Here is a 26,829-nt window from a genome sequence, read left to right on the forward strand (position 1 = left end):
AAAGCATTCTAGAGACTTAACACTAGAAATTTCTTGCCCACACAGTAGTCCACTGGGAGTGTTCCTTGCTGGCAGCCAGCTTTCCTTCACTAGAGCTTCAGGCGCCAGGCTCTTTCCAGTTCGTGGTGCCACCATCTTCCAAGGCTTCAGAGTCCTCTGCATCAACGAAGACAAGCAAGGAGGGACTAGTGAAGGACTGCCTTCCTTATGCACCTTGGCTTAGAAGTTAAATCTCTTCTGCTTATGGTCCGTTAGTAAAATCTAGTTGCAAGAGAGACTGGAAAATGCAGTTACTGCATAAACAACTGATTCTCAGCAACAACTCTGTATTAGGGGCGAGGAGCATGAACTTCTATAGAAAATCCTCTCGATCATAGAAGAAGAAATAAAACTAGAAGCCACACAGAAGGCTGTTGCAGGAGTCTAGCATACAGAAGATGAATGAGGGCTGCTGTCATTTATCTTGATCTTACCAATTGCTTATTAATCTTAATTCTGAACATATATACTGCTTGGAATGTAAAATTAACCTTTTTATTGTTTTCTGGAAAAGCAAACAGAAAGGGAGAGGGAAGGAAGCAGTTTTGCTCTTTGCAGGTTTTCAATAGGAAAGCAGTTTTATAAAGATATGTTTCAGTTGACCTTTAGGCATTTGAGCTAAAATAAACTAATATTCTTGCTATTTTTTTGGTATCCTTCCTGTATTATTCCGAATTAGTCATTTGTCATTCTGAAATATTAATGACCTGTTGCTTTATAATAGGCCTGGAAGTAGATATAAACAATTCATTTTCCTTCCTTCAAGAACTAACATGAAAAGAATGGTATGATAATTAAAATAAACCTTATCTTGACAAAATGATGGTTATGAGACTGTATAAATGAAGTAATTATTCATACTACAACATGAGTGAGCCTTTGAAATTAATATGCTAAGTGAAAAAAGTCAGACACATATTATATTATTCCATTTACATGAAATATTCAGAGTAGGCAATCCATTGACAAAATAGATTAGTGGTTACCAGGGGCTGGAGGGAGGGGGAAATTGGAAGTGATCACTAATAGGTACAGATTTCTTTTGAGGATGATGGCAGTGTTCTGAATTAGATAGTGATGATAGGGGGAAAAAACCCACTGAACTGTATACCTTTAGATGGTAAATTTTATGCTATGTCTCAGTTTTTAAGTTGCATGATTTTAAAATCATTTTATGAGTTAGTTTGGGAGTTTTCTTGGACTAAAAGTAAGAGATTAAATTTTGTGGTTCTCAACAGCAACCCCACACACACACCAGCCATGATCTCTAGCCCACTCTCTTCAGTGCTACACAGATACTTTACATGCTTGCTCCCAGCCTCAGCGTGTAAGTTCACAGACATACATAAGAAAGATATTCGACTAGTGAGAATCAGTAAGTTTTCATAAGAAGCTTTCTGAAATGTTATCTGTTGTCATTGACCATATTTGGGACAGAAGTAAACAAAATTGATGCTTAGGAAAGTTGAAAACAGGTAGTAAATTATTCTGTTAGGAGAAGGAAAGTTATGAAGATGGTTAGCTGATCAAGATCATTGAGTAATCCTTCAGAACTTGATGAACTCATGAATAAAGTATATGAGATGAGCTACACACAAAATATAGTAAGGGGTGGAAACGGGATCATCAGATAAGTCAGTTTGAATGACTTTGCCTAGCATAGTTTGTCTTAAATTAGTGATCAGTAGATATTTGAGAAAAAAGTTTAGCAGCCTTTATGGGATACAGCACTCTCTTTGTAACTATGGTATTAGAAGGAAAGATCTTTTAACAATTTGTATCTTCTGTACAACAATCTAGTAATTTCTAAGATGGAGTCTACTTATAATTTAAGAAATTCCAGTACTATCTTTAATAAAAATTAGTTGAGGAACATGTGTTTTCAAAGGCCTTAAATAATATTTGTGACTAGTGCTTACATCTGTACCTAAATTTGTACCAGAATCCTTAATTTGTTCTCTGGAAATATAATAAATCTTGGTTAGCTGTATGGAGTCACATGAAGAACACTACTATCTGAATTTTGCAGTATAGTGCTTTTGCTAGTGCTGGTTTTCTATACATAAAACAGCAGCCTTGCTACACATAAATAATAAGAAATAACATAGCTCTCTGTTAATTAAATGTAATTTTCACATTTGGAGTCCTACAAAGAAAATTGTGGAGCTAAGTTGAAAACAGATAACTAGCCAGACATTTCCTGTTTACCAAAAATTAAATCTGTAACTGCCTTAAATTTGTTTTCCATTTTTAGCCACAGTCAGACTTGTTGGGGCTTATTCAAGTCATGATTGTGGTGTTTGGAGATGAACCTCCGGTCTTCTCTCGTCCTACTGTTTCAGCATCCTATCCACCATACCAGGCAACAGGGCCACCAAATAGTAAGTAGAATTGAGATTTGATTTTCAAACTCATATAAACTAAAGAAAACAGAAAATCTTGTAAAAGAATTTTTTTTTTAATGACTTCCCTTTGCTTTTTTAGCTTATCAAGTTAGTGGATTTTTTGGAGGTATTCTGAGGCCCCACATCTGCATGTACAGATTCCCAACAAAGACTGGCATTTGGGCTTTCGTTTGTGGGTAGAAATCTAACTATGGGTGTGCTGGATTCCAAAATGGAGGAGAAAGAGTGCTGGAATAGAGCTGGAATTTTTTTTTTTAATTATGCATGCCATGGAATAGCTTTATTTGATCAATTTGGAGGCAGATACAACTTGAAAGGCAATCTGACCTCTCCTTTTCTTTGCAACTCCAGGATTAGTGTTGTAGATAATAATTATAAAATCAACTGTATCATTCATGTTCAGCTATTCTGGGTATACACAATGACCTTCTAGCTCTCAGCTTTCTTCTCTTGAGTACAGCCAATTCATTTTACTTTGAGTCCAGGGGATGGGGCATGGAGTCAGTATCAATTCTCCCCTAATTGGTGTACATTATCTCTATTATTTCTGGTATTTTTTTTTTAATAATTCTTACTGATACTTTAAAATCACCATAGATAATTGAGAGTTGGTTGTACTTGTTTTGATTTTACTAAACCTGTTTACTGTGTTTTGAGCTGTGGTTTGTTTGTTTTAACAGACTTTGTTTACTATTATAATTAACCAAATTTATTTGTCTTATAAGTTAGATTACATGAACTTTCATTTTCCTTCTGCTGAAAATTATCCTCTTCCTCTTTAATTCATTCTATCTTGAGTAGCATCTTGACTCACAAGCTGAATGGGAATCTTAAGAGAATTTCCTGAATCCTTTTCCTTCCCTACTTTCCCAGAAAAAGTTTGGTTGTAGCATTTTGTAGCTCCTTTAATAAAGTAGATTCTAGGGATTCTTTTGGTCCAGAAATTTGTTTTCATCTTAATAAATTCTGTTGATTTTAATATACAAGATTAATCTTGCCCATCTAAGTTTGAAATGCCAAATATTTCCTAGCTCGTCATTCATATTTATTTGCTCAAATAACACAGCCAGTGACCACTTAACGATAAAGGTAAGAAAGTTAGTCTCCTACGCAACACGTTTTTCCTAAATTTCTTCTAGTTTTATATTAACATTGGAAGTGCAGTACTCTAGAAAGAGAGCTCACTAAATAGATTACTGTTACAGTTCCATTTTGTACTCACTCACTGTAAATCACTAAACAGTCTAGAGCTAATATATGTGAATTACTCAGAGACCAACTTACTGTCTACCCATTACAGTTTCAATACTTTTTATACATTTAAATAATATTCTTTATTATTAGGTATGACTGCAAAGAAATGAAGGTCTAAATTCTGTCCTACACATAGACATCAAGGAATAGCCCACAAATTTGGATCCATACTTAAATACGATCTTCTAGTTGAAAAATTATGTACTTCTATTATTATTATCATCATTATCTTTAAATATTTTTGATCTTTGGTAGAAGTCACACCAAAAAAGTGTGCTATGGCCAAACCTCATTTTTTTGACAGTAATAGTCAACACTTAATCAGTGGTAACTGTGAGACACAGCTAAACACTTCGTATTAGTTCTTATTTAATCCTTATATATGTTATGCTTATTTGTATTCCATTTTATTTTAGCCCTGAAATTATTTCATCTCATTATCTGCTTCCTTATCAGTCTTGGACTCAGATAACTTTTGTTGTTTCCCAAAATCAAAATTTGAAGAGTTTGGTCAAATTAATAGCTTTGCAGAACCTTAGAAAAGGAAAATTACTTATGATTATGAGAAAATTGCTTATAATGGTGAAATGTCGTTTATATGTGTGCGAGAGAAACTAGTAAGTGACTGTACATGTTGCTGATACCTAACAGTGGCCGGCCTCATCATTTGATGTTCATAAAGATCAACCGTGTTTGGACCCGGGAAGAAGAAATATTTTATGAGATTTAGCAGTTGTGACATTTTGGAAGGTGTTTTCCCTTTCTGAAATAGCATTAAACATCATCCTTAGCTTCATTTTTCTTAAGAAAAAATTTACTTCTGACACCTATAGATTCAACTTAACAAGAACACTATGAACACTGATACTTGGAGATGTAAGCTCAGCAACTCTGATAAAGACTTTAAGTCCTGTAGTCAGAGCCCAGCAAGCTTTTCCCATCTACTTGCATTATGTACTCCAAAAATTTATTTCTCGAAGGTTCTGCCTCTCTTCAAGCCTTTGTATACTATTCATCTACTCGATCACTCTTCTTTACCACCATGTCCTATGTTGAAATTAACTACCTCCTATACGATCCCGTATATAACACTCTGTACTCACCCTGTCATAACAACTTTTCCCTCTGTATTGATATTCCTTTGTTTATCTCATAAGACTATAAGCAGCTTGAGGCCAGGAAGTCTTTTTTTTTTCAATCTGATACCTTTCATAGGAAGGCACTAAAATATTTATTGATTGAATTAATAGCTAATTCATCATTATATTCAGTGAGAAAAATTTCACTGAGGATAATTTGATTCTCAGACAAGTCATTTCCAGTTAAGGCTGAAATTCTCTTTTTCTTCTTCAGTGTTGGTTAGCTTCTTGGCACCACTGACTAGCTTCTATATCATTAGTGTTCTCTTTAAAATGTATATAAAACATTCTTTAAGCATACTAGCTTTGAACCCCTTAGTATTCCCCCTTAGTATTTCCAAGCTTTTGTTTGTTTTGTTTTAACTAATTGAGGTGAGTATAAGTTTTGTGTAGGACTTCTTAATAGTAATCTGAAGTCTTTTAAAATCTTCACTCAAGCCAACAAAACCAACTGTGCTAATTGGTCAACATAATCTTGTAAGAAATATCAAAAGATATCTTAGATATAATAAAGAGGTCACTTTGTAAGAAGCTGACCTTAGACCCCTTCCTCCAAATTCCAAACTGAATTGACTCCTGTCTCTCAGATTGTAGGCTCCTTTAGGCTTAAAGAGCTAACCAAGTTGACCTGTTGGCCAGTTATTCCTTGTTGGGATTGTCATGTGTGTTGTCATAACTCATGTTTAATGCTTTTAGAATTATGTGATTTGAAGATAATTATTAGCTGTAGTAAAGAACTAATATGGATGGAGTGTTTGTTTTTTTGGCAAGATTTGAATTCTTTACCTGTATGAAATTTTGCTGTGGTTTGATGGTGATGTAAGTCTTATTTAATAACCTGTATATCCAGGACTGTGCATATTATTTTAAAATGTTAAAATTTATTTTTAGCTTCCTACATGCCAGGCATGCCAAGTGGGATTTCTGCATACCCATCCGGGTACCCTCCCAATCCCAGGTAATGAAAAAATATCTTTTGAATAATTGTTTTAGAAATTCTGTTAGATCTAGAATAAAATAATGGGTGCTAACTAGGGCATTAAAGTAAATTTGGTTGCAATTTAATGGAAGGTAAAACTCAGTTTATTGGTGAAATTTTATGGTATGTACATAGTTGAACAGGAGTTTTTTCCATTCTAAGGAAATGCAGCTCTATTCTGTTTACAGAGAGAAAAGGAATGGGAAATGACGATAATCTTGATTAGTTTTGGACCTTGAAATCTTTGCTTCTTTACTTTTGAGAACGCTGTATATCCGTTGTAAATAGCTGAAAGGTTAGTGGAATACTAATTATGATGAATTCAGCCATGGAGAAAAATATTTTAATATCCTTTTTAAAAAACTGACCTTTTCTGTAAACTATAGGGAATGAATTAATAGTTCATATGATGGGTTTACTCTTGTCCCCATGATATTTATTTATTCAGTTCATAGACTACTCTTTATTCAGTTTATTGCCAACCTTTATTACCCATATGATGATAATATTATAGAAGTAAATTAATAGTAAAATCAGTCTGTGAATAATACATGTGAGAAAAATCAGTAAGAAATAATTATTAACCCATGTTTTAAATGTGTCCCTGTTTCAGTGGTAGTCTAGGAGTAGTGTCCACTCCTTGGGGTTAACTTAGAATCCAAGGTAGTCTTGGGACTAGCTTAGAATGCAAGACAGGCCTGCACTTGGTGCCTAGAAGAAATTTACAGCTACTAGAAATTAATAAGAATTACCAAAATTTTAACCCTCAATTCTTCTCAGCTTCAGAAAAACCTCACAAATAAATGCAGCCAAATTTCCTCAACACCTGCCATAAATAAACATATGTATGTACATGTATAATACGCCGGCTCTTATAAGTTAAATTTAGCAAGCATATTTATTTGGGAGCCTTTCTTAGTTCAGGGACTAGTTTAATAAGGTAGTAAATATTCTTTTACATTTAGATGAGTAAGCAAAGACTAGATGAACATCCATCAGAGACAAGAGAGACAGATTCCTGTGGTTGTTATATACAGTAACAGGTTATCAGTTTTAGATTTCTTAAGGCTGTTAATTTTCTGATTAAGTTACAGAAATGGAATTTTGTCTGAAGCCTTTATAATCAACAGTTGCTAGTAAACTAGAATGAACTTCAGGTATATAGGGAATGATTATTAGAAGCACAATAAGGAAATGGACTTCTGAACAATAAAGCCACTTCATAAAAGACTCGTAGATAAAAATGAAGGCTGAAAATATTGACTGTTGACAGAATGTGAATCATATTCACTTAATCTTACATAACCTTCAAAGTGTCTTTTGTAAGGTTATTGGTAAGAAGTTGCTTTTTGAGGCAGCTATTTTTCAAAGATTTAATGGAGTTGTGTGTTGTGTGATATAACTTTTAATCTCATGACATGCTATGAGTTAAGGGTAACTTTATTCAAATTGGTATCTATATATTTCAGCATATGAAAGGTCTTGGCAAAAGAGCTTGAGAACCTCTTTCCCTTCTCCCTTTATCCTAAAGGAGAGTTAATAAGTCAATGACTCAGGAATCTGTATTTTTAAAACAGTGAATATGAGAGTATTTATTCTTGTTGTAGAAAGTTGGACTAGATAACCTCTAAGGTCTCTTTCAAATTTTAAGATCTTTTGAAAGTTTTATTTAGCACCTGCAGCATGTATACAAGGGAATTAAAAAATATGTTAAGAATAGTTGTTTCAGTTTTGGTATATATACTAGCAAGCATGTATTATTAGAAAGAGTTTCTGATATCAGAAAAGACAGAAAATGGTAAATACTGTGATAAACTGAGCTTTAAAGGAGAGGTCACATCTGATTTGGAGGTGGGAGCTCAGAGGTGGCTTCATACATGAAGGAACTGATTTATGAGGATGACCTTAAAAAGAAAAGAAAGCATTTAGAGGTGGCTGCTGTTAAGTCACTTCATTTGTGTCCAACTCTGTGCGACCCCATAGACAGCAGCCCACCAGGCTCCCCCATGCCTGGGATTCTCCAGGCAAGAACACTGGAGTGGGTTGCCATTTCCTTCTCCATTTAGAGGTGGAGGGAGCAGCAAACAGTAATAGCATTTTATAGCTGAGAGGAAACTTATTAGTCATCAAGTTCAGCAGCTCATTTATGTAGTCACAGCTATGATATGAAAACAAAAAAAAACCCAGCAAAGAATAAGGAAACACCCTAATATGGCAGGAAAATACAGGATTATGAGTAGGAGAACTGGAAAGAATAAAGGTGCAACTTTCATGGAATATGAGTACTACATGCTAGGAAATCAGAATGGAAAAGTTCTCACAAAATACCTGTTGCTTTCAGTTCTGATATTGTTGGATTGCCTTTAGAAAAACTCAAGTTGCTTTCTGCTACTGTGAAGATGGCCCTCAAATAACCAGGGCCAGGGGACTTCCCTGGCAGTTCAGTGGTTAAGACTCTGTGCTTCCGCTGTAAGGGGCATAGTTGATTGGGGCACTAAGATCCTGCATGCTGTGGGGCAAGAAAAAGCAAACAAAAACCACGGCCAAGCAAATGTATTTCATTAAATCCAGTGTCATTAATGGAATTTCTGTAGAACTTTGCTTAAATAGACGACTGTAGCTCTAAAACTGGAAAGTCATTAATTTGTAAAACAACAGAATATCCAGCTTAGCTTCCTGGGGTTCTTAAAGATACTGTAGAGTTTGGGCCATCACAGTATTTAATGTTTTCTGTTCTTTTCTTTAGTGGTTACACAGGCTGTCCTTACCCACCTGGTGGTCAGTATCCTGCCACAACAAGTTCCCAGTACCCTTCCCAGCCTCCTGTGACCACTGTTGGTAAGTACCCTTCAAAATTGTGTTTCTGCTCAGAAGGAAATTCAGTCTCCTGTTGTGAAAAGTGCATTTCACTTTTCTTTTTTATTGAGTAAGTTTGACATGTAACGTTGTGTAAGTTTAAGGAGTGCAGTGTGTTATTTTGATAGATTTATATATTATAATGTGATTACATAATTATTGTACACTATTATATTCTATATCCATTATACTGTGCATTAGATTACTATGGTTTACTGCTGCTGCTTTTGCTGTTAGTCACTAAGTCATGTCTGACTCTTTTGTGACCTCTTGAACTGAAGCCCACCAGGCTCTGTCCACGGGCTTTCCCAGACAGGAATACTCGAGTGGGTTGCCATTTCCCTAGGGCATCTTCCCAATCCAGGGATTGAATCCACATCTCCTGCATTGTGAGGAGGATTCTTTACCACTGAGCCACCAGGGAAACCCCTATGGTTTATTACTTGTTACAGATTTTTACCCTTAAATACCATCAATTTTATCACCCTCCTCCCATTTCACTTTTTTATGTGAATTGTTAGAGTACTCTTTCTTTTTAGAACTAAAGCTCTTAATGGTCAGTGCCCTATACTCTAAATCTTGAAGTGATTTATCATCATATAAATGAGCCTTCTACCAGAGCATAGAAATAAATTTGACTGATTCTTAATCACTTTTTCCTGTGTTTTTATTGGTGAACCTTGTATATGTTGAACTATCAAAAGATTCTTAGGTTTTCCAGCCTGGTTATATGTAAAGATAAATGTGCATTTTTAGGAGAAGAAATCACCATTGGGAAATATGAGTGGGTCAGGTAAGACCTATTATTTCTGACCAGTAGTTCTTGCTTTTTTATGTTGCTTATTAGTAGAGTTACCTGAAATGTAATTTTCAACTGAGAAAATGAAAGTGATACAGGAACTTCTGCAGACTCCCACCACCCTTCCTGACTATCTACTACCACCTGTACCACCGTATTTGCCTTTTCCCTACTCTTAAAGAGAATGGGTCTTTCACATTCTATTGTTTTCCTCTCTTTCTTTGCATTGTTCATTTAAGAAGGTCTTTTCATCTCTCCTTGCTATTCTTGAGAACTCTGCATTCAGTTATAAATATTTTTCCCTTTCTCCCTTGCCTTTCACTTCTCTTCTTCCCTCAGCTATTTGTAAAGCCTCCTCAGACAATCACTTTGCCTTCTTGCTTTTCTTTTTCTTTGGGATGATTTTGGTCACTGTCTCCTGTACAACAATGTTATGAATCTCTTGTCCATTGTTTTTCAGGCACTCTTTCTGCCAACTCTCTTTGGCATCAGTGGTTGGGGCATAGACTTGGATTACTGTCCAACATTAAACCATTAATGTTAAATGGTTGCCTTGGAAACAAACCAAGATCATTTTGTTGTTTTTGAGATTGCACCTAAGTACTGTATTTTGGACTCTCTTGTTGATCATGAGGGCTACTCCATTTCTTCTAAGGGATTCTTTCCTACGGTAGTAGATATAATGGTCATCTGAATTAAATTCGCCGGTTCTCTTCCATTTTAGTCCACTGATTCCTAAGATGTTGATGTTAACTCTTGCCATCTCCTGCTTGACCACCTCCCATTTACCTTGATTTGTGGACCTAACATTCCAGGTTCCTGTGCAGTATTGTTCTTTACAGTTTTGGACTTTACTTTCACCACCAGACACATCCACAACTGAGCATTGTTTCCGCTTTGGCCCATCTGCTTCATTCTTTCATGGAGCTAATAATTGCCCTCTTCTCTACCCAAGAAGCATATTGGACACCTTCCAACCTGGGGGGCTCATCTTCTGGTGTCATATCTGTTTTGTCTTTTCATACTGTTCATGGGGTTCTCGTGTCGAGAATGCTTAAGTGGATTGCATGTCTTCCTCCAGTGAACCACGATTTGTCAGAACTCTTTACTATGACCCATCTGTCTTAGGTGGCCCTGCACAGGACGGCTCATAGCTTCAATGAGTTATACAGGCCCCTTTGCCATGACAAGGCTGTGATCCTTGAAGGTATCACCTCCATGATTCCTACTTAACACTCTGATTTTGGCATCATCCTTGATTTTTCATCAGGAACCTGTTGTTTTCAGAATATATCTAGAATCTGATCATATCCAGTGCTGATCCAAATCACCATTCTCTCATCTGATTTACTTCAAAAGCCTTCTTCTGTCCTTAGCCCCATATCTGTTTTTAGCATAACAGCTAGAATGAGCCTATTAAAAGATAAATAAATTATATCACTTCTCTACTCAAAACCTTCCAAGGTTTTGCTGTTTCACTCAGAATTCATTCCACATTTCTGAGGCTTAGAAGCCCCTTTAGGATCCTGCTTTCCTCCCCATTACTTCTGACCTCATCTCCGACTCATCCCCTCCTCCTCTTGGTTTTAGGATTTGTCCACTGCCTGTTTCCTTTGCAGGGAGTAGTCAGGCCTACCCTGACCAATCTATTCTCACCACCACCCTGCACACGTATACAAACATGTGGAACATCTAGAAAGTTCATACAGGTTTTTCTGTAAAATGGGAAAAGCCGAACGACGTTTTTGGCCAACCCAATAGATCTTGTGAAGTTTATTTTTCTATTACATTTTCTGATAGATTGTAACCATCCTGATATCTGTTGTAAATATCCCTCCCTCCAGCAAAAATGTTTTCTTCAGTTGTTTTCGTCATTGATACATTCTAATTATTGAGATTCTAGTGGCATTGGTTTTGTTTTTTGTAATACAGGTCTTTTTTTTTTTTTTACAGTGTGATTTTATTTATCTATGTTTGACTGTGCTGGGTCTTCATTACTGTGTGCAGGCTTTGTCTAGTTGTGGTGAGCGGGGGCTGCCCTTCCTTGTGGCCACTGGCTTCTCACTGCGGTGGCTTCTTGTGGAATACAGGCTTGAGTGCACAGGCTTCGCTAGTCGTGGGCGCAGAGGTTGCGCTCGCAGGCTGTAGAGCACAGGTGCAGTAGTTGTGACTCACTGGCTTAGTTGCTCTGCAGCATGTGGCATCTTCCTGGACCAGGGATCAAACCTGTATCCTTTGCATTGTCAGGCAGATTCTTATCCATTTAGCACCAGGGAAGTCCTACCATGTAATTTAAATGCTTGGGTTAGAAACCTGATGATGGGCGATCCTTAATCCAATAAGCAAAACGTACTAATTCCTGTTAGGTTCTCCATTTGGGCTCAGGCATGATCAATAAATTAATAGTGCTGTTTGTTAACCCCATATTATTTCTCATTGGGATGATGGTGTCTGATTTGTAGAGAACCCAAGTTTCCAAAGATCTTTTATGTTAACCTATTTCAATGCAATAGGTATGAAGCATTTTATAGCTTAGAATAAATGACATCCATATAACAAGAAATAGGAATATGGGGAAAATGGTATATTTTGAATTAAATCTACTGTTTGTTTTTAGAACAAGTTATCAAAGCAATATTTTATTGTATTTCTAAGAGTACTTTCTTAGAAAGTCTAGAAACAATTTATCATTCTATGATTATCTAGAATATCCATTAATGTATGTTGCTTTTTACCCTTTGTTGCTTGTCTACTTGATTTTTTTTCATCATATTTTAGTAGTACATTGTGAAAAACACTCTTGAACTTCAAAATTGTCATAAAGGAAAGCAGAAACATAAAAGTATCATTTGAATATAGAGTTCACAAGTAGTCAGCATTTTCTCAATCTGCCTGTGGTCCTCAGGATTTGTACTATTAAGGCATGAGAAAGAATTGATGTGTTTGTTTATCTTTTGTGGATCTTGATAGTTTAAAGATTTGATCTTATGATATAAAACAAAGACTTGTTTCAAGGCATCATTAATTAACTCGTACCTTATTATTAGTGTGGATGCTTGTGCAATATTGAACAATATAGAAGTGAATGATAGAGATTACTTTTTTTTAATGTAACCAACACTTTTATTTGCTTTTTTTTTTTGGCAACATTTATTCCCAGACTGTAAGTTTTTGTTTCTTCCATTTCTTCTGGGATATCTTTTTCTTCCGTGCAACCTCCTCTTCTGGTTTTGGAACAGTCTGTTCTTTTTCAGTTAGGATCGTCTCAGTGTGGCAGGGAGAGCTCAGGTACTGCTTGATCCCCCTGTGAGCTCTGTAAGTCCTGCCCCGCATTTTGGGGGCTTTGTTCACCTGGATGTCCTCAGTGAGCAGAGAATCTACATCTAAGCCCTTCAGTTCAGCTTTACTCTCTGCATTTTTGAGCATGTGCAATGAAAATTCAGCACTCTTTCTGGGCTGTCAATCCTGCATCCAGCCCCAGTGTTTGGCCTGTGCACACCTACCAACTCCACTGTACTATTGACGACAGAATGGCACACGTCGCTTCTGTAGAGTGACATCCTTCAGATACTTGGTGGCTTTTTGGATATGCGTACGCTTAATGCCCTGGGTAGTTTCACAAGTGTTCTTAAAGGGAACATGAAGATTTGAACTCCTTGGTTTGCTGGATTTTGTGGAGTTTTCTGGGTCAAGTGAATAGCACATCATTTTTAGAGGTCACCTTAGTTAGGCTGCTTACTGGAAGAGGGAAATTACATTCTGTATAGCAGTCTCTTCTGAAATAATACAGAAGACTGAGGATTGATGCAGATCTTGGGACTTAAAACAGCTCTTTCTGACTCCATTCCATGTAGATTTTGAACGCCATTTAAAAGAAAATAAGAGAATTTGTTTTGTCATCTCATTTTATACCTTTTTGGTTACCTCTCAGACAGCTTCTGGCCTAACCTGACCTTTAAAACTACATTCATGAGATTGATGGTCACTGAGGGCATTGACTTGGAGAAGGAAATGGCACCCCACTCCAGTACTCTTGCCTGGAAACTCCCATGGACGGAGGAGCCTGGTAGCCTGCAGTCCATGGGGTCACTAAGGGTCGGACACGACTAAGCAGCTCCGCTTTAACTTTTCACTTTCGTCACTGGAGAAGGAAATGGCAACCCACTCCAGTGTTCTTGCCTGGAGAATCCCAGAGACGGGGGAGCCTGGTGGGCTGCCGTCTATGGGGTCGCACAGAGTCAGACACGACTGAAGCGACTTAGCAGCAGCAGCAGAGGGCATTGACTAAACAGTGACAGCAGCTGTTGAATAAAGAAAAGCCTTTTGATGGTGCTTTTCTATCAGGTCTGGGCAACTGTAGTGATATTTTAATACATTTATATAATTTAATGAGGGAGAAATTATGATCTGTAACTTAAATTCTTCCTTGAAGTTCTTGTAAAATCAGGTTTATTTTTTGGATGTCATCTTTGCACTTGACTATCAAAAACATTTTATACTGGAAGATCAGTGGGAAAAGATGAGGAATTTGGATGGTTTTCCTGAGATTTTCGGCCCATTATTTATTAACAAAACATCAGAAGGAAGGTGAACTTTCCTTGATATCTAAAAAAATCTTAAAATTTTTAATTTCTGTTTTTTCAGATTCAAGTATATATTTCTTTAAGACTCAAACATTTTTATTAGGACTGGGCATATAACTTTTACCAAGTTGGCATTACCAAAACTATAAGAGAACTTGATCTTAAAGGCTTAAAACTACTTGACCATCACCAAATTATAAAGAATAAGTTTAGGAGACAGCATTAGTATTTGCTTGTTCTAATAGCAGATCCCAGAAAAAAGCAGAAGCAGGTATGAATATGTGGTCATTTGTATGTTTTCAGGGCTGAAAAACAGGCACCTTGAAAAGCTTTGGTCCCCAGCAGGGCATTCCCATGGAGAAGGCCAAACTCTGTTGGATAGCAAAGAGTGGCGTGATATGGACCAGTCACTCCCACCTTGATTCACATGTAGCACTCTATCAGACTCCAGCATGCTGGAGGTGCACCCAGGTGGCAGTCTAGGAGTGATGAAGTTGTTGGATATGACAGTGCAAATTAAGAAAGATTTAAGATTTATCAAGCAAATGTTCAAGAATGTTACTGAAGTGCGGTCCCATATGGTACCCAGAAAAGTATGGTGCCACTCAGTGAAACCTCTGCACGTTTTGAATATACATGTGAAGAAAGTCCATCGACACACCGGCTCCCTTATGAAGTTCATTAGAGGATGTACTGTCAGTTCATCAAACACACACATACATACGCATACCACCTTTTCTTTATCTGTTCATCTGTTTTTTCAGTTGAAGTGAAATGAAAGTTGCTCAGTTGCTTAGTCGTGTCCAGCTCTTTGCAACCCTGTGGACTCTACAGTCCATGGAATTCTCCAGACCAGAATACTGGAGTGGGTAGCCTTTCCCTTCTGTAGGGGATCTTCCCAACCCAGGGATTGAACCCAGGTCTCCTGCACTGCAGGCGGATTCTTTACCAGCTGAGCCACAAGGGAAGCCCTTGGGTTTTTTCAGTTATTTATTAATGTGGTCATTTAGTGTATAATTACTGAGTGCTTGCTACATGCCAGGACTAAGAACCCCACTGGGAACAACACAAAGTAACTTACTGCCTTCATGGAGTTTGCATTCCAGTGAGGGAGGACAGGAAACAAACTTACAGAAAATACTCAGTGTGCCAGGTGGAGATACCCAGGTGAATGCCATCTAGAAACATTCAAATTGAAGAGGGGCACAGGAAGACCTGGAGGGGGAGGACTGCCTCCTCTTCTCACCTCCTTTACATCCACCTTGCTTACACCACTGGCTTCCTGCAGCCCCCTGAGCAGCAAACACCCTGGTTTGCTGTTTCAACCCCATCTGTGCTCTGCTTGCTTGTATGGTGATCTGGAGATCTATTCACTGCTGTTACCTCTGCTTGAAGAGTTCTCTCCAAGCCTGGAAAAAGGCTTCTACACCTTATACTTTGATGTGGGAGTATGTTTCTGGTTCAAGGAACAGCAGCGAGGCCAGTGGTGTTAGTTAAGGGTGTGTGGGGAGATGGGGTTGGAGAGGAAACAGCTGGCTCAACTAAGTCCCTGTGGGTCAGGTTGAGGCCTATGGCTTTTCCTCTGTGTGAGCTGGTGAGCCATGGGCAGGCTTGGAGCAGAGGAGTGACCTGATCTGATTGATGTTCTAACAGATACCTCTGTGCCAGACCCTGGGAGGGAACGGTGGCCTCCTTGAAGAGGCCATTAAAAGACTCCAGGTCTGAGATGGTGGCCTGGACCTGTGTGAGGACAGAGGAGGTGGTCACATGTGCTGAAGAGGGGTACCCATTCATCTGTTGATGGATGCTGAGGTTGCTTCCGTATCTTGACTATTGTAAATGATGCTACAATACATAGGGTGCATATATGGTTTTGAATCATTGTTTTTGTTTTCTTCAGAAAAATACCCAGAAGTGGAATTGCTGTGTCACATGGTAGTTTTATTTTTAATTTTTTTGAGGAACCTCCATAGTGTTTTCTGTAGTGGATGCACCAGTTTGCGATGTACGAGGGTTCCCTTTTCTCCGCATCCTCACCAGCACGTGTTCTCCTTTTGGTAACAGCCATTCTGACTCTGGCTTTGCTTGCAGCGCCCTGAGGGCCAGTGGTGGTGAACTTTTCACGGCATCTGTATGTCTTCTGCAGAGAAATGGCTGTTGAGGTCCTCTGCCCGTTTTTTATCCGGTTGTCTTTTTTAATCCTGAGTTGTATGAGTTCTTTGTATATTTTGGATCTTAACCCCTTATCAGATATATCATTTGCAGGTATCTTCTTCCATTCAGTAGGGTGCCTTTTCGTTTTGTTGATAGTTTTTGCTAATCAGAAGCTTTTTTAATTTGATGTAGTCCCATTTGGTTTTTTCGTTTGGGTTTTTTTGGGGGGGAGGTGCTTTTTTTTTCTTTAGTTTCCCTTACCTGAGGAAGCATATCCAAAAAAATGTGAAGACCAGTGTCAAACAGAGTATGCTGCCTATGTTTTCTTTTAAAGTTTCTTTCTTACAGTTGTATTTAGATATAATTGACATATAGTACTGTATAAGTTTAAAATGTACAGTGTAATGATTTGACTTACATACATCATGAAATGATTACCACAGTAAGTTTAATGAACATCTGCCATCTTCTATAGATACAAAAGGAAAAAAATACTAAAAAAAATAAGAACTCTTTAGGATTTACTCTTTAACAGCTTTCCTATATAGCACCGTTGATTACATTAGTCATGTTGTATGTTTCATCCCTAGTATTGCCTGTGTTTTCTCCTAGGCGTCTTGTTTCAGGTCTTACAAACATTTAATTCATTTTGAGTTTATTTTTGTATATAGTGTGAGAAAGTAGTTCAGTTTGATTCTTTTACATGAAGCTGTCCAGTCTTTCCAAAACCACTTACTGAAGAGGCTGTCTTTTTCCCGTTCTGTATTTTTGCCTCCTTTGTGAGATATCAATTGACCGTGTGAGTGTGGGTTTATTTCTGGGCTGTCTGTTGTGTCCCATTAATCTTTGTGTCTGTTTTTATCCCAGCACCATAGTGTTTAGATTACTGAAAAGCTTTGTACTATAGTTTGAAATCATGGAGCACGATACCTCTGGTTTTGTTCTTTAGTATTATAGACTTTAATTGTGCTCCTTCACAAAATAATCTTAAGGAATGACTGATTCTGACCCATTTTTTTAAGGATGGAATCTGTCCCTCAAATTAATTGGCCTTTGTGCTCAAACCTTGCCAGTAGTATCTTTCATTATTATGATAGTAGCACCATTTTTTTAAAATAGTACTTTGGTATCGTATTTTAATAAGGTCTGTACTTAACCTTCATTTTTGAATACTTGAACTGTTCTGTAAATTAATTTAAATCTTTTTTTCTGCTGTGTTTATTTTCAAGAAGTGTTAACCTGCTCATGTTTTCCTTTTTTCTCATTGGTTGTGGTTATAGAAACTTTAGAGTATTGCTCTAATAGTATTTAAAAGATTAAAAAAGAAAAATTAAGGTCCCCTGATTTCTTTGGAAGAAAGTTCCATGACCTGCCCAGAGCCTGGCCAGAAGTATTAGAAGCTTACTTGTTCATAGACTATAAATAAAAAGCCCTTTGTAAGCAGCTTAATGAATTTGCTTGATTTGTGTTTAATAGCATAAATCAGAGTGACTTTGCTCATATAGTTGTTTGAAATGTTTCTGTTTCAGAGCGACCTGTTTTTTTGTTTTTATTATAAAAGGAACTAACATGGGCTTGATCCGGTGATCCCCAGGGTCCTCTTGACCTAGTTTCTGAGTAGATGGTCAGTAAGCTGCTGTTTCAGATTGCTTAGGCTCTGTAATTTGCTCTGTAGCACAAATACCATTATTACTGAAGATGATTATGTGAGTCTTGAGCAGGTAACATCAGAAGTAAAAATGCTGGGGGGCAAATGACTCACTTTTGCTGGTTAGATGTGAGGTCAGAAAAGTTACTAGTTATTTTGTATTTTTCCTTGGGGTTACCATGGATTCTTTCTCTAATGAGCTTCTTTTTGAGTTGTAGAAAGTAGTGATCATCAGTAAGTATTGTTAGGAGATAAATAAAACTGATTATCTTTAAATGTTTAAAAAATGGTTCTAAATCAGGAAGGCCCAAATTATTAATTATCAGATTCACTGAGTAGCGTATTGGTTTCCTAATAGTAGAAAAATTATCTCACTTCTTAAGCATTAAGGTTAGTGATTGAATCCTATCTGACAATTAAATGAAGTTTTGTTTAGGATTGTTTCTCAAAATCTGTGTTACCTTTTCAATTGCTGCTAATCTGGAGTTGTAGAAAGGCACGTCTGAAATCTGATTCTGCATGAGTAAAGGTCAATGTGTAGGGACTTGAGGTTTGGCAGTTTGCCATAAACTCTTATTAATCCAAGGCTCATTATAACAGAAATTAAAATTTCTCTTAAGACATTTGAGAAGAAAAAAAGATTTTTTGAAACGTAATCAGGAAGAAGAAAAGAATTTTCTACCAAACTTTTTTCTTCCTTGTTTATATAAACAATCTTTTTTTAAATGTATTTTATTATTTTCCATTTTTAATAGGAATATTGCTCTACATTGTGCTGGTTTCTGCTATACATCGTGTATCAGTCATCACTGTGTGTATATATCCCCTCCCTCTAGAAGCTCCCTCCCACCCCCCATAAACAATCTCTTTGTCATGGTTCATTTAATTTTGAACTTTAATCTGGGCTTTTCTCTTGGTGTTCACATTTCATAACTTAATTACAATTCATTTCTTCTATTTAGAAAGTTGATGGATGTTAAAATGTTCACATATATTGAACATATCTTAAAATGTTCAGATATACTGTACATGTCTCTGTGTGATAAGGGAGAGGACTAGGTCTAGCCTTGGCATTTCTAGGCTCCTCGGGTGAACTGTGACCTTTCTTGAAAGCCAAGTGACTGCTGCCTCAGCTTCCTTCTCATCTTGAATGTTAGTGGCTTTAGCTGGAGAGTTATTTCAAAGGACTTATTTGGTCCTGTACGGTAGCATTTCATTTGCCCTAATGTATTTTATAAGAGAAACAATATAAATTCCAGGACTTAAAGTTTTTTAATTGGGCTTTGAAAATTTAGCATCAGTATAACTTGATCCATTTTAATATAATAATTTTACCAAAGTTTGTTGATGTGTCTATGTGTAAAACATCCAGACTAGTTCCAAGAAGACCCTTAAGTTTGTACTAGTTCAGATCATTTCTGCACAGATGATTGGGGCACTTTGACAGCATGTGATTGACCACATGTTTGAATGCCTAACCATATTCATATCATTTGGGTTCCTAATCTCTCGGAATAGTTTTGTTGTATCTCACAGGAATCATAGTAACGTTTCAGATGGGCGTAATAAGAAAGTTCTTTCAGAAAAAAGTTTTAAAATTCCTATTGTTAATGCATCTATCATAAAATGAGGGCTTAGTGAAGTACCATCTCTACTAGTCATTATTTTGTAAATCACCTTTTGAGCACAAAATTCTAAACTGTTGTACCCTTTTTTGCTGTCACTTAGGACTTAAATAAATTAATGCAATGTGAAAAACTAGAGATTTTGATTTGGCATAAATTCTGTCCAAATAAAGTCTTTTTTTCTTAAAGTCTTCTTTAAAAATTGAAGTAGAGTTGGTTTATAGTGTTAATTGCTGCTGTTCAGCAAAATGACTGTTATGCATGCATATACACACGTTGTTCATTTTCTTTCCCATGATGCTCTGTCACAGGATGTTGAATATAATGTCCTGAGCTTCGCAGTAGGACGTCCCCAGTTGGTGTCTGCTAACCCCAAACTCTCAAGCGTCTCTCCCCCACCCGCCTCCTTGGCAGCCACCGGTCTGCTCTCTGTCACTGATTGTGTTTCATTGATAGGTTCATTTGTGTCACATGTGAGATGTAAGTACTGCCATCTGGTGTTTGTCTTTCTCTTTCTGACTTCACTTCGTGTGAACCTCTCATTGGGTCCATGTTGCTGCAGATGGCATTATTTAGTTCTTTTGTGGCTGAGTGGTATTGTTGTATATATACACTGTATCCTCTTTATGTATGTATGTATGTATGTATGTATGTATGTATCATCATACAATGTTGATGAGCATTTAGGTTGCTTCCATGTCGTGACTGTTGTAAGTAGTGCTGCTGTGAGCATTGGGGTATATGTTTTTTTTTAAACTATAATTTTTTCCAGGTATATGCCCAGGAGTGGAATTGCTGGATCATATGGTAATTCTAGTTTTAGTTTTCTGAGGAACCTTCAAGCTGTTTTCCACAGTGGCTACACCAACTTACACTCCCACCAACCGTGTAGGGGGTTTCCATTTTCTGCATACCCTCTCTAGCATTTGTAATTAGTAGACTTTTTAATTTGACTGGTGTGGGGTGATACCTCATTGTAGTTTTTTCATTTCTCTATAATAATTAGCGATGTTGAGCATCTTTTCACGTGCCTATTGACCATCTTTATTCTTCTTTGGAGAAATGTCTACTTAGGTCTTCTGCCCATTTTTCAATTGGATTGTTTTTTTATTGTCAAGGTGGATGAGCTGTTTGTATATTTTGGAAATTTAAGCCCTCATCGCGCTCATCATTTGCAAATATTTTCTCTTATTCTGTGGGTTGTCTTTTCATTTGGTTTATGATTTCCTTTGCTGTGCAAAGGCTTGTAAGTTTGATTAGGTCCCATTTGCTTATTTTCGTTTTTATTTCTATTGTCTTGGGAGATTGACATTAATTTAGGTCAAAAATGTTTTGTCTAAAACAGCTAAATCTTTAAGTCATACTGAGAGGAAAGCAGGTTGTCTTCCTGAGAAAGGGAAGTGAGTGCTTTTGAATAGTGAGGAGTCAGGTACATAATTAAAGGATTAGGATTCTTGTTCCAAAGCAGAATGGGAGAAGAGAGTGGAAGACTCCCATCTGGTAGTTTCAGTCTTTGAACATGTTCTGAGGACTTTTGTTTTTGTTTTTTCTTTTATGAGAAGATGGTAAAAGAGGGCTTAGGGCTTTAGGAAAGAATCCAAAGGATCAAGATTTTAGTTTATGTTATGGCAGACAAGGCCTTTGGAAGATGCCTGGTGATCTGACACAATGAGAGAGAGGCTGTCATGGCAGGCAGCCTGTGTTCAGGACTAAGAGATGGGCAAGAAGTTAGGACTGAGGGGAGGTACTCATGGGAAACAGGAGTGGAAGAAGCAAGAGGTCAAAGGTACGAGAAGGAATAAGTGGAGATATGAATTGGTGAATTCTGGGAGGCTGCTAAGAGGTGTCTATACAAGAGGATGTGAATAGAGAAGTGGTCACTGAGGAAGATTATGGGAAAATTTGAGGGGAATGAGCCCAGAGATGATACAGTAACTGTAAATTGATGAGAATGCTTTGGAAAAGTCAGGTATTAAGAGGTCAGGGATATGAAAAATAAGACCTCAAGTTACCCTCTGGCTTTACAACTCTGAATTCCAAAGCACACATCTGAAAGTTAATAGTTTTGCTTCTCAGAAATGTGAAATAATAAGCTGACATACTTCTATAAAATTGGAAGTAAATTCTGAAAAGCATATATGGATTTATGTGGTAATAATCAAAAATATCAATTGCCTCTTTGTAAATGCTGGAGTATGGGTGCTGTTTGGGTGCTTCTTAGCAGGACGTTCCTAACAGGAAAGAGGGAGACTTAGCAGGAGAGTCTCATGGTGGGCTTTTCCTTTTACCGTATACATGCAGTGTCCTTAGCACAGATGGACGAAGGACACTCCTCAGGGAAACCTGGCCATGGGAGATACTGTTTTTGCTCATTTTCACTTGCAAGAAGAATAGAACCCAAGTCACAAAAAAACAGTTCTTCTGTGGTAGAAACAAAAAAGGGGGGGAAACAGAACTGTAGACTTAGACTCTATTTTTGAAACCAGTAACATCTGTTCTTTCCTGTTCTTTTGGCAAAGGAATAAACATCGTACAGAAAGGAAGCCGTATTAACCTGTACATTAGTTTAAGGAAACTGCCCATTCTCAATCTTAATGGCCTCTAGAGTGGGTGGTATCTTTTCCCTTCAGCTTAGCAGTAAAGCCTGAGAATGGACTTGACCTGAATCAGATGTTTTTCCTTGTTATAAATTTGTTGTTCCATTTGTTGGAGATTTAGGGATCTTTGTAATCTGTAGAGGCTCTCGATGAGCCTCTGTCTCATTGAGAAAATAGCTAATTGTTTGGGCTGTAAGCCAAGAAAGTGGGTAAATACGGATAAACAGTAATCTCAAATTGTAGTACTGGAGAAGACTTGAAAGTCCCTTGGACTGCAGGGAGGTCAAACCAGTCAATCCTAAAGGAAATCAACCCTGAATATTCATTGGAAGGACTGATGCTGAATCTCCAATACTTTAGCCACCTTTTGTGAAGAACCAACTCATTGGAAAAGACCCTGATGCTGGGAAAGATTGAGGCAAAAGGAGAAGCAGGCAGCAGTGGATAAGATGGTTAGCATCACCATCTCAGTGGACATGAATTTGAGCAAACTCTAGGAGATAGTGGAGGACAGAGGAGCGTCCACTGCAGCCTCCCATGCTGCAGTCCCATGGGATTGCAAAGAGCTGGACACGACTTAGTGACTGAACAACAAGAAGTAACCTCTCATGGGGAGAGTATTTCTGAATCAGCTCCTGTTCTAATGTTATGTTTAATGAAGTTGCAGCATACAACATTTTCTTTCCTCACACTTTTAAAGTGTTGACTCGTATTTTGTCCTGTTCTGTGATGATTCCCGTGAAAGGAATAGAGAGAGGTTGGGAAGTAAGCAAGCGTTCTGCCTTTTCCGCCTGCAGGTCCCAGTAGGGATGGCACAATCAGTGAGGACACTATCCGAGCCTCTCTCATCTCAGCGGTCAGCGACAAACTGAGATGGCGGATGAAGGAGGAGATGGATCGTGCCCAGGCAGAACTCAACGCCTTGAAACGAACAGAGGAAGACCTGAAAAAAGGTCACCAGAAACTCGAGGAGATGGTTAACCGTTTAGATCAAGAAGTAGTAAGTAACTCATTGCATAACTGCACTATCTTAATTGTAGCTATGGCAAAGTTTCCTGTATGTACTATGGCTACCCTGGGTACTGTGGGTATTAGAGTTCAAACGATTGTACACAGTCTTTAAGCACTTGAACATAGCTCCTATACATAGCTTGTTAAAGAACAGAGCCTGTGGTTGAAGTACATTCTTTGACTGGGAAGTGGATGTATTTTAGAGGATTTTTCGCCTGCACCTTCACGCTGAGGGATAATGTTTTGACCCATAGGAGGACTGTTTGAGTGTTGATGTTACCAGACGGTTAATCCAGAAATAAGAATTTGAGAGAGTTCTAAGCCATGATAAAGATCTGCACACCTGGGGTGCAGACTTAAGGATCAGTTCTTTTTTGTTTCCAAACATTGTTTGAACTATATGTAAAGTATCTTTGGTATGCAACCTTTAGCTCTTCAGCCTTCTCACATTTTTATCAGACTGCTGTGCCCTGAAGAGTCAGTAGAAGTCAGCCCTGTGCCTTCTTTTGTTTAAAGATGTAGAGGCACTAGCTTAATTTGAACACCAGCTTCACTCTTCACTTTCATTCTTGTGAGGGAGAATCTGTTCCAGTAAGTGTGCATTTTTGATGAAAGGATAGAGAGTTTATTGAGTGTTTGAGGGCTTTGGAGAAAGTGATTGGTATGTACACGTTAGTCTAATAAATGGTTCTGGGGTGTAAAACGCGCTTTTTGACAGTCAGCTATTTTCAAATGAGGGAAGTGGCACCCGTACAATTCAGAGCCTGCAGCCACCACCTGCTATATCTTGGGACTAAGATTCAAGTGTTTGTGGGGTTCTGTGCATTGAATTGTCTGTATAGACTGGGGAAAGTTCTTCCTCTGGGGCAGATGTCCACTTGTTTTGAAAGAAGGGCTTCTTTTATGATTTTAAGAAACCTCCTCTGGAAAGTGTCTTGTGTGATGGCTTAGTTTGCAGTATTTATCACTGGTAAGTGACAGGCTTATCACTGCCGCCAAAAGTGCTCAGCTTAGCATCTCCTGTCTGCACTTAGCATGTTAGAGCACACCTTATCCTCTAACTTTGAAATGTGTTGTATTTGAAACATGAATCTCATCCATGAGTTGTTTAAGCATTGTTTTATTAGCAAGTCTGCTTGTATGAAGTTGAGTTGTAGATGTCTGACAAATGGATAATTACAATTAGTGTAAAATCATCATGCTTGGACTGTTCTGTTTTCAGGCTGAGGTTGATAAAAACATAGAACTTTTGAGAAAGAAGGATGAAGAACTCAGTTCTGCTCTGGAGAAAATGGAAAATCAGTCTGAAAACAATGATATTGATGAAGTTATCATTCCCACAGCCCCACTATACAAACAGATCCTAAATCTGTATGCAGAGGAAAATGCTATTGAAGACACTATTTTTTACCTGGGAGAAGCCTTGAGGCGGGGAGTCATAGACTTAGATGTCTTCCTAAAGGTATGTCTTCTTCACTCTGCTTTCCAGAGTTTCGGAACATGTTTTAGAACCACTGTTGCTGAAAACCACAAATCAAGAGGGTTTGTCTGTAGGGGATGAGTTAAAATTCTTTTTCTTTCCAAAAGCGAGCAGGTGGGGTAAATGGCTATGAGCAGTGTCTTCCCACCTGCAGAGAGGACTGAGGATAATCTGAGTATGGGAAGAAAAGTGGGCTTGGTGGCTGCAGTTCCTGCCCCAAGGCGGCATCAAGCTGAATGTAATTCTTACTGCTGCACCCGGGTGGATCGCAGGCACAGTCAGATTTCCATTCTTTCAGGTCACACCATCCAAATTAAGATCATTGACTGCGCCATCCTTGTTGCTTTCTTTTTTCCCTCTGTTAATTTTCTTAGACTTGCATACTTTTATACCTCTTTCCCCTTGTAGAGTATGGGGCTTGCCCTGCTAGCAGTAGAGCCCTTCTAAATGATTCCAGGCTTAATGCTACCATACAGACGTGGAAGATCTGTAAGCCAAGTTTGGCTACTGTTCTCTGTTGGGTCATGAAGAGCATGGCTTTAGGGATAACAGCCACCCTTTGGATATTCAGTACAGCTGCTTCTGAGGCTTCAGTGTGCCTGCGAGGCTGGTCAGGTTGCCTGCTGACCCTGCCTGTCTCACTGTGAGTGTATGGCCAAACCACTCTTGGACCTGGTAGAAGCATATGAACAGCTGGGACCCAAGAGAGGGCTCCCTTCTGTACGCTGTCCTCTGCTTGGGTGGCATAACTGAGGCCAAGATAAACATGGAGAGGTGAGGAAAGGATGCTGTTGCTGGGCACTGGACCAAAGGTGGCCTGGTGCTACTCATCCCTGCACTTCCCCTTTTTTAGCTAAGTAGTGACAGTCAGTCAGTTCTAAAAGTTTTTTGTTAACTTTTGTTAGGATCACAGTACAAGTTTCCCTGGCATCTTGGTTGTCTCAAGATGTAGCTTGAACTGAGCCAGATCCTGCATGGGGGTGCTTTCCCTGTGACACATTGTAGGGTCTCAGAAGACTACTTTCCTGAGTACAAGTGTGTTAGTTGATCAGTTGTTGCCAACTCTTTGCGACTTCGTGGGCTGTAGCCCGTCAGGCTCTTCTGTCCATGGAATTCTCCAGGCTAGGGTTTTGGAGTGGGTAGCCATTCTCTTCTCCAGGAGATCTTCCTGTCCCAAGGATTGAACACGTTTCTCCTGCACTGCAGGCAGATTCTTTACCATCTGAGTCACCAGGAAAGCCTCCACAGGTTCCTTAACACAGCCTGCCAGCATCAATCCGGTGAGGTTACAGCCACATAAAATGTAGTATTGGGCTCCAAAGGAATGTTGATGAGTTTAGGGTTCCTAACTCCCACTAGGTTACAAACTGTCTGCTAGTTTACGCCTGGACCTGGATAAGGGCTAGTCTAAACTGTTTGACTTCTTCCCCCTCACAGCATGTACGTCTTCTGTCCCGTAAACAGTTCCAGCTGAGGGCACTAATGCAGAAAGCAAGAAAGACTGCCGGTCTCAGTGACCTCTACTGACTTCTCTGATACCAGATGGAGACTGAACTCTTCTAAAGTATTCTTTTCTTCTCTTCCTTTCTCTTATATCAGTAGGTGCCCAAAATAAGTTATTGCAGTTTATCATTCAAGTGTAAAATATTTTGAATCAATAATATATTTTCTGTTTTCTTTTGGTAAAGACTGGCTTTTATTAATGCACTTTCTATCCTCTGTAAACTCTTTTTGTGCTGAATGTTGGGACTGACTATGCTAAATAAAATTTGTTGCATAATTTTTCTCTTCTTTACTGAACAGAATATATGAAACAAAATAAGTGAAACCTTAGTAAAGTTCAGCTTCTAATTTAGCAAAGTATAATATCCAACATGAGTTGAAATTTAGTATTATTCTCTAGCATATAAAGTGGATTCCACTCAATATGGGATATAATACATAGAAATCTAAATGTTCAGATGTTTGGATTTGAATGACTTTTTCTGTGAAAGGTCCTCATATCCTCCTGCCAATTCTGTGTAGTTTTTTTCCTTTTCAGACCTGACAGAACCATAACTGTTTTCATCATGAAAGTAGCACAGTGGCCAGTGCCAAGCTACACATCTGAGAGTTTATGTTAACTCAGCAGGATGCCCTGGCCACAGCTGAGGAGGAAGGTACAGTGTACACTGCCTGTCTGCACTTACTGTCATTTGCAGCCAGTCTCCCTGGTGAGTGACTCTGGGTAAGACCGTGGTCACCCATACCATATGTCCCA

The 26,829-nt window shown here is 38.3% G+C and overlaps 1 protein-coding gene across 2 annotated transcripts in view; it reads left to right on the forward strand.

The window, feature by feature from the left end:
- Positions 1-26,349, forward strand: part of TSG101 (tumor susceptibility 101) — a 41,723-nt gene extending 15,374 nt beyond the window's left edge. The window contains exons 5-11 of one of the 2 annotated variants that reach the window (XM_061406244.1): positions 2,294-2,420; positions 2,524-2,550; positions 5,729-5,795; positions 8,563-8,654; positions 22,876-23,078; positions 24,312-24,551; positions 26,007-26,349. In XM_061406244.1, coding sequence (XP_061262228.1) covers positions 2,294-2,420; positions 2,524-2,550; positions 5,729-5,795; positions 8,563-8,654; positions 22,876-23,078; positions 24,312-24,551; positions 26,007-26,096 — 846 coding nt within the window. In that variant the 3' untranslated portion in view covers positions 26,097-26,349. The remainder of the gene's footprint in view (positions 1-2,293; positions 2,421-2,523; positions 2,551-5,728; positions 5,796-8,562; positions 8,655-22,875; positions 23,079-24,311; positions 24,552-26,006) is intronic. The other variant, XM_061406245.1, reaches the window with a different exon arrangement.
- Positions 26,350-26,829: the final 480 nt, after the last annotated feature.

This window comes from Bos javanicus, chromosome 29 (assembly GCF_032452875.1).
Source record: "Bos javanicus breed banteng chromosome 29, ARS-OSU_banteng_1.0, whole genome shotgun sequence".
In the NCBI taxonomy this organism is placed as follows: domain Eukaryota; kingdom Metazoa; phylum Chordata; class Mammalia; order Artiodactyla; family Bovidae; genus Bos; species Bos javanicus.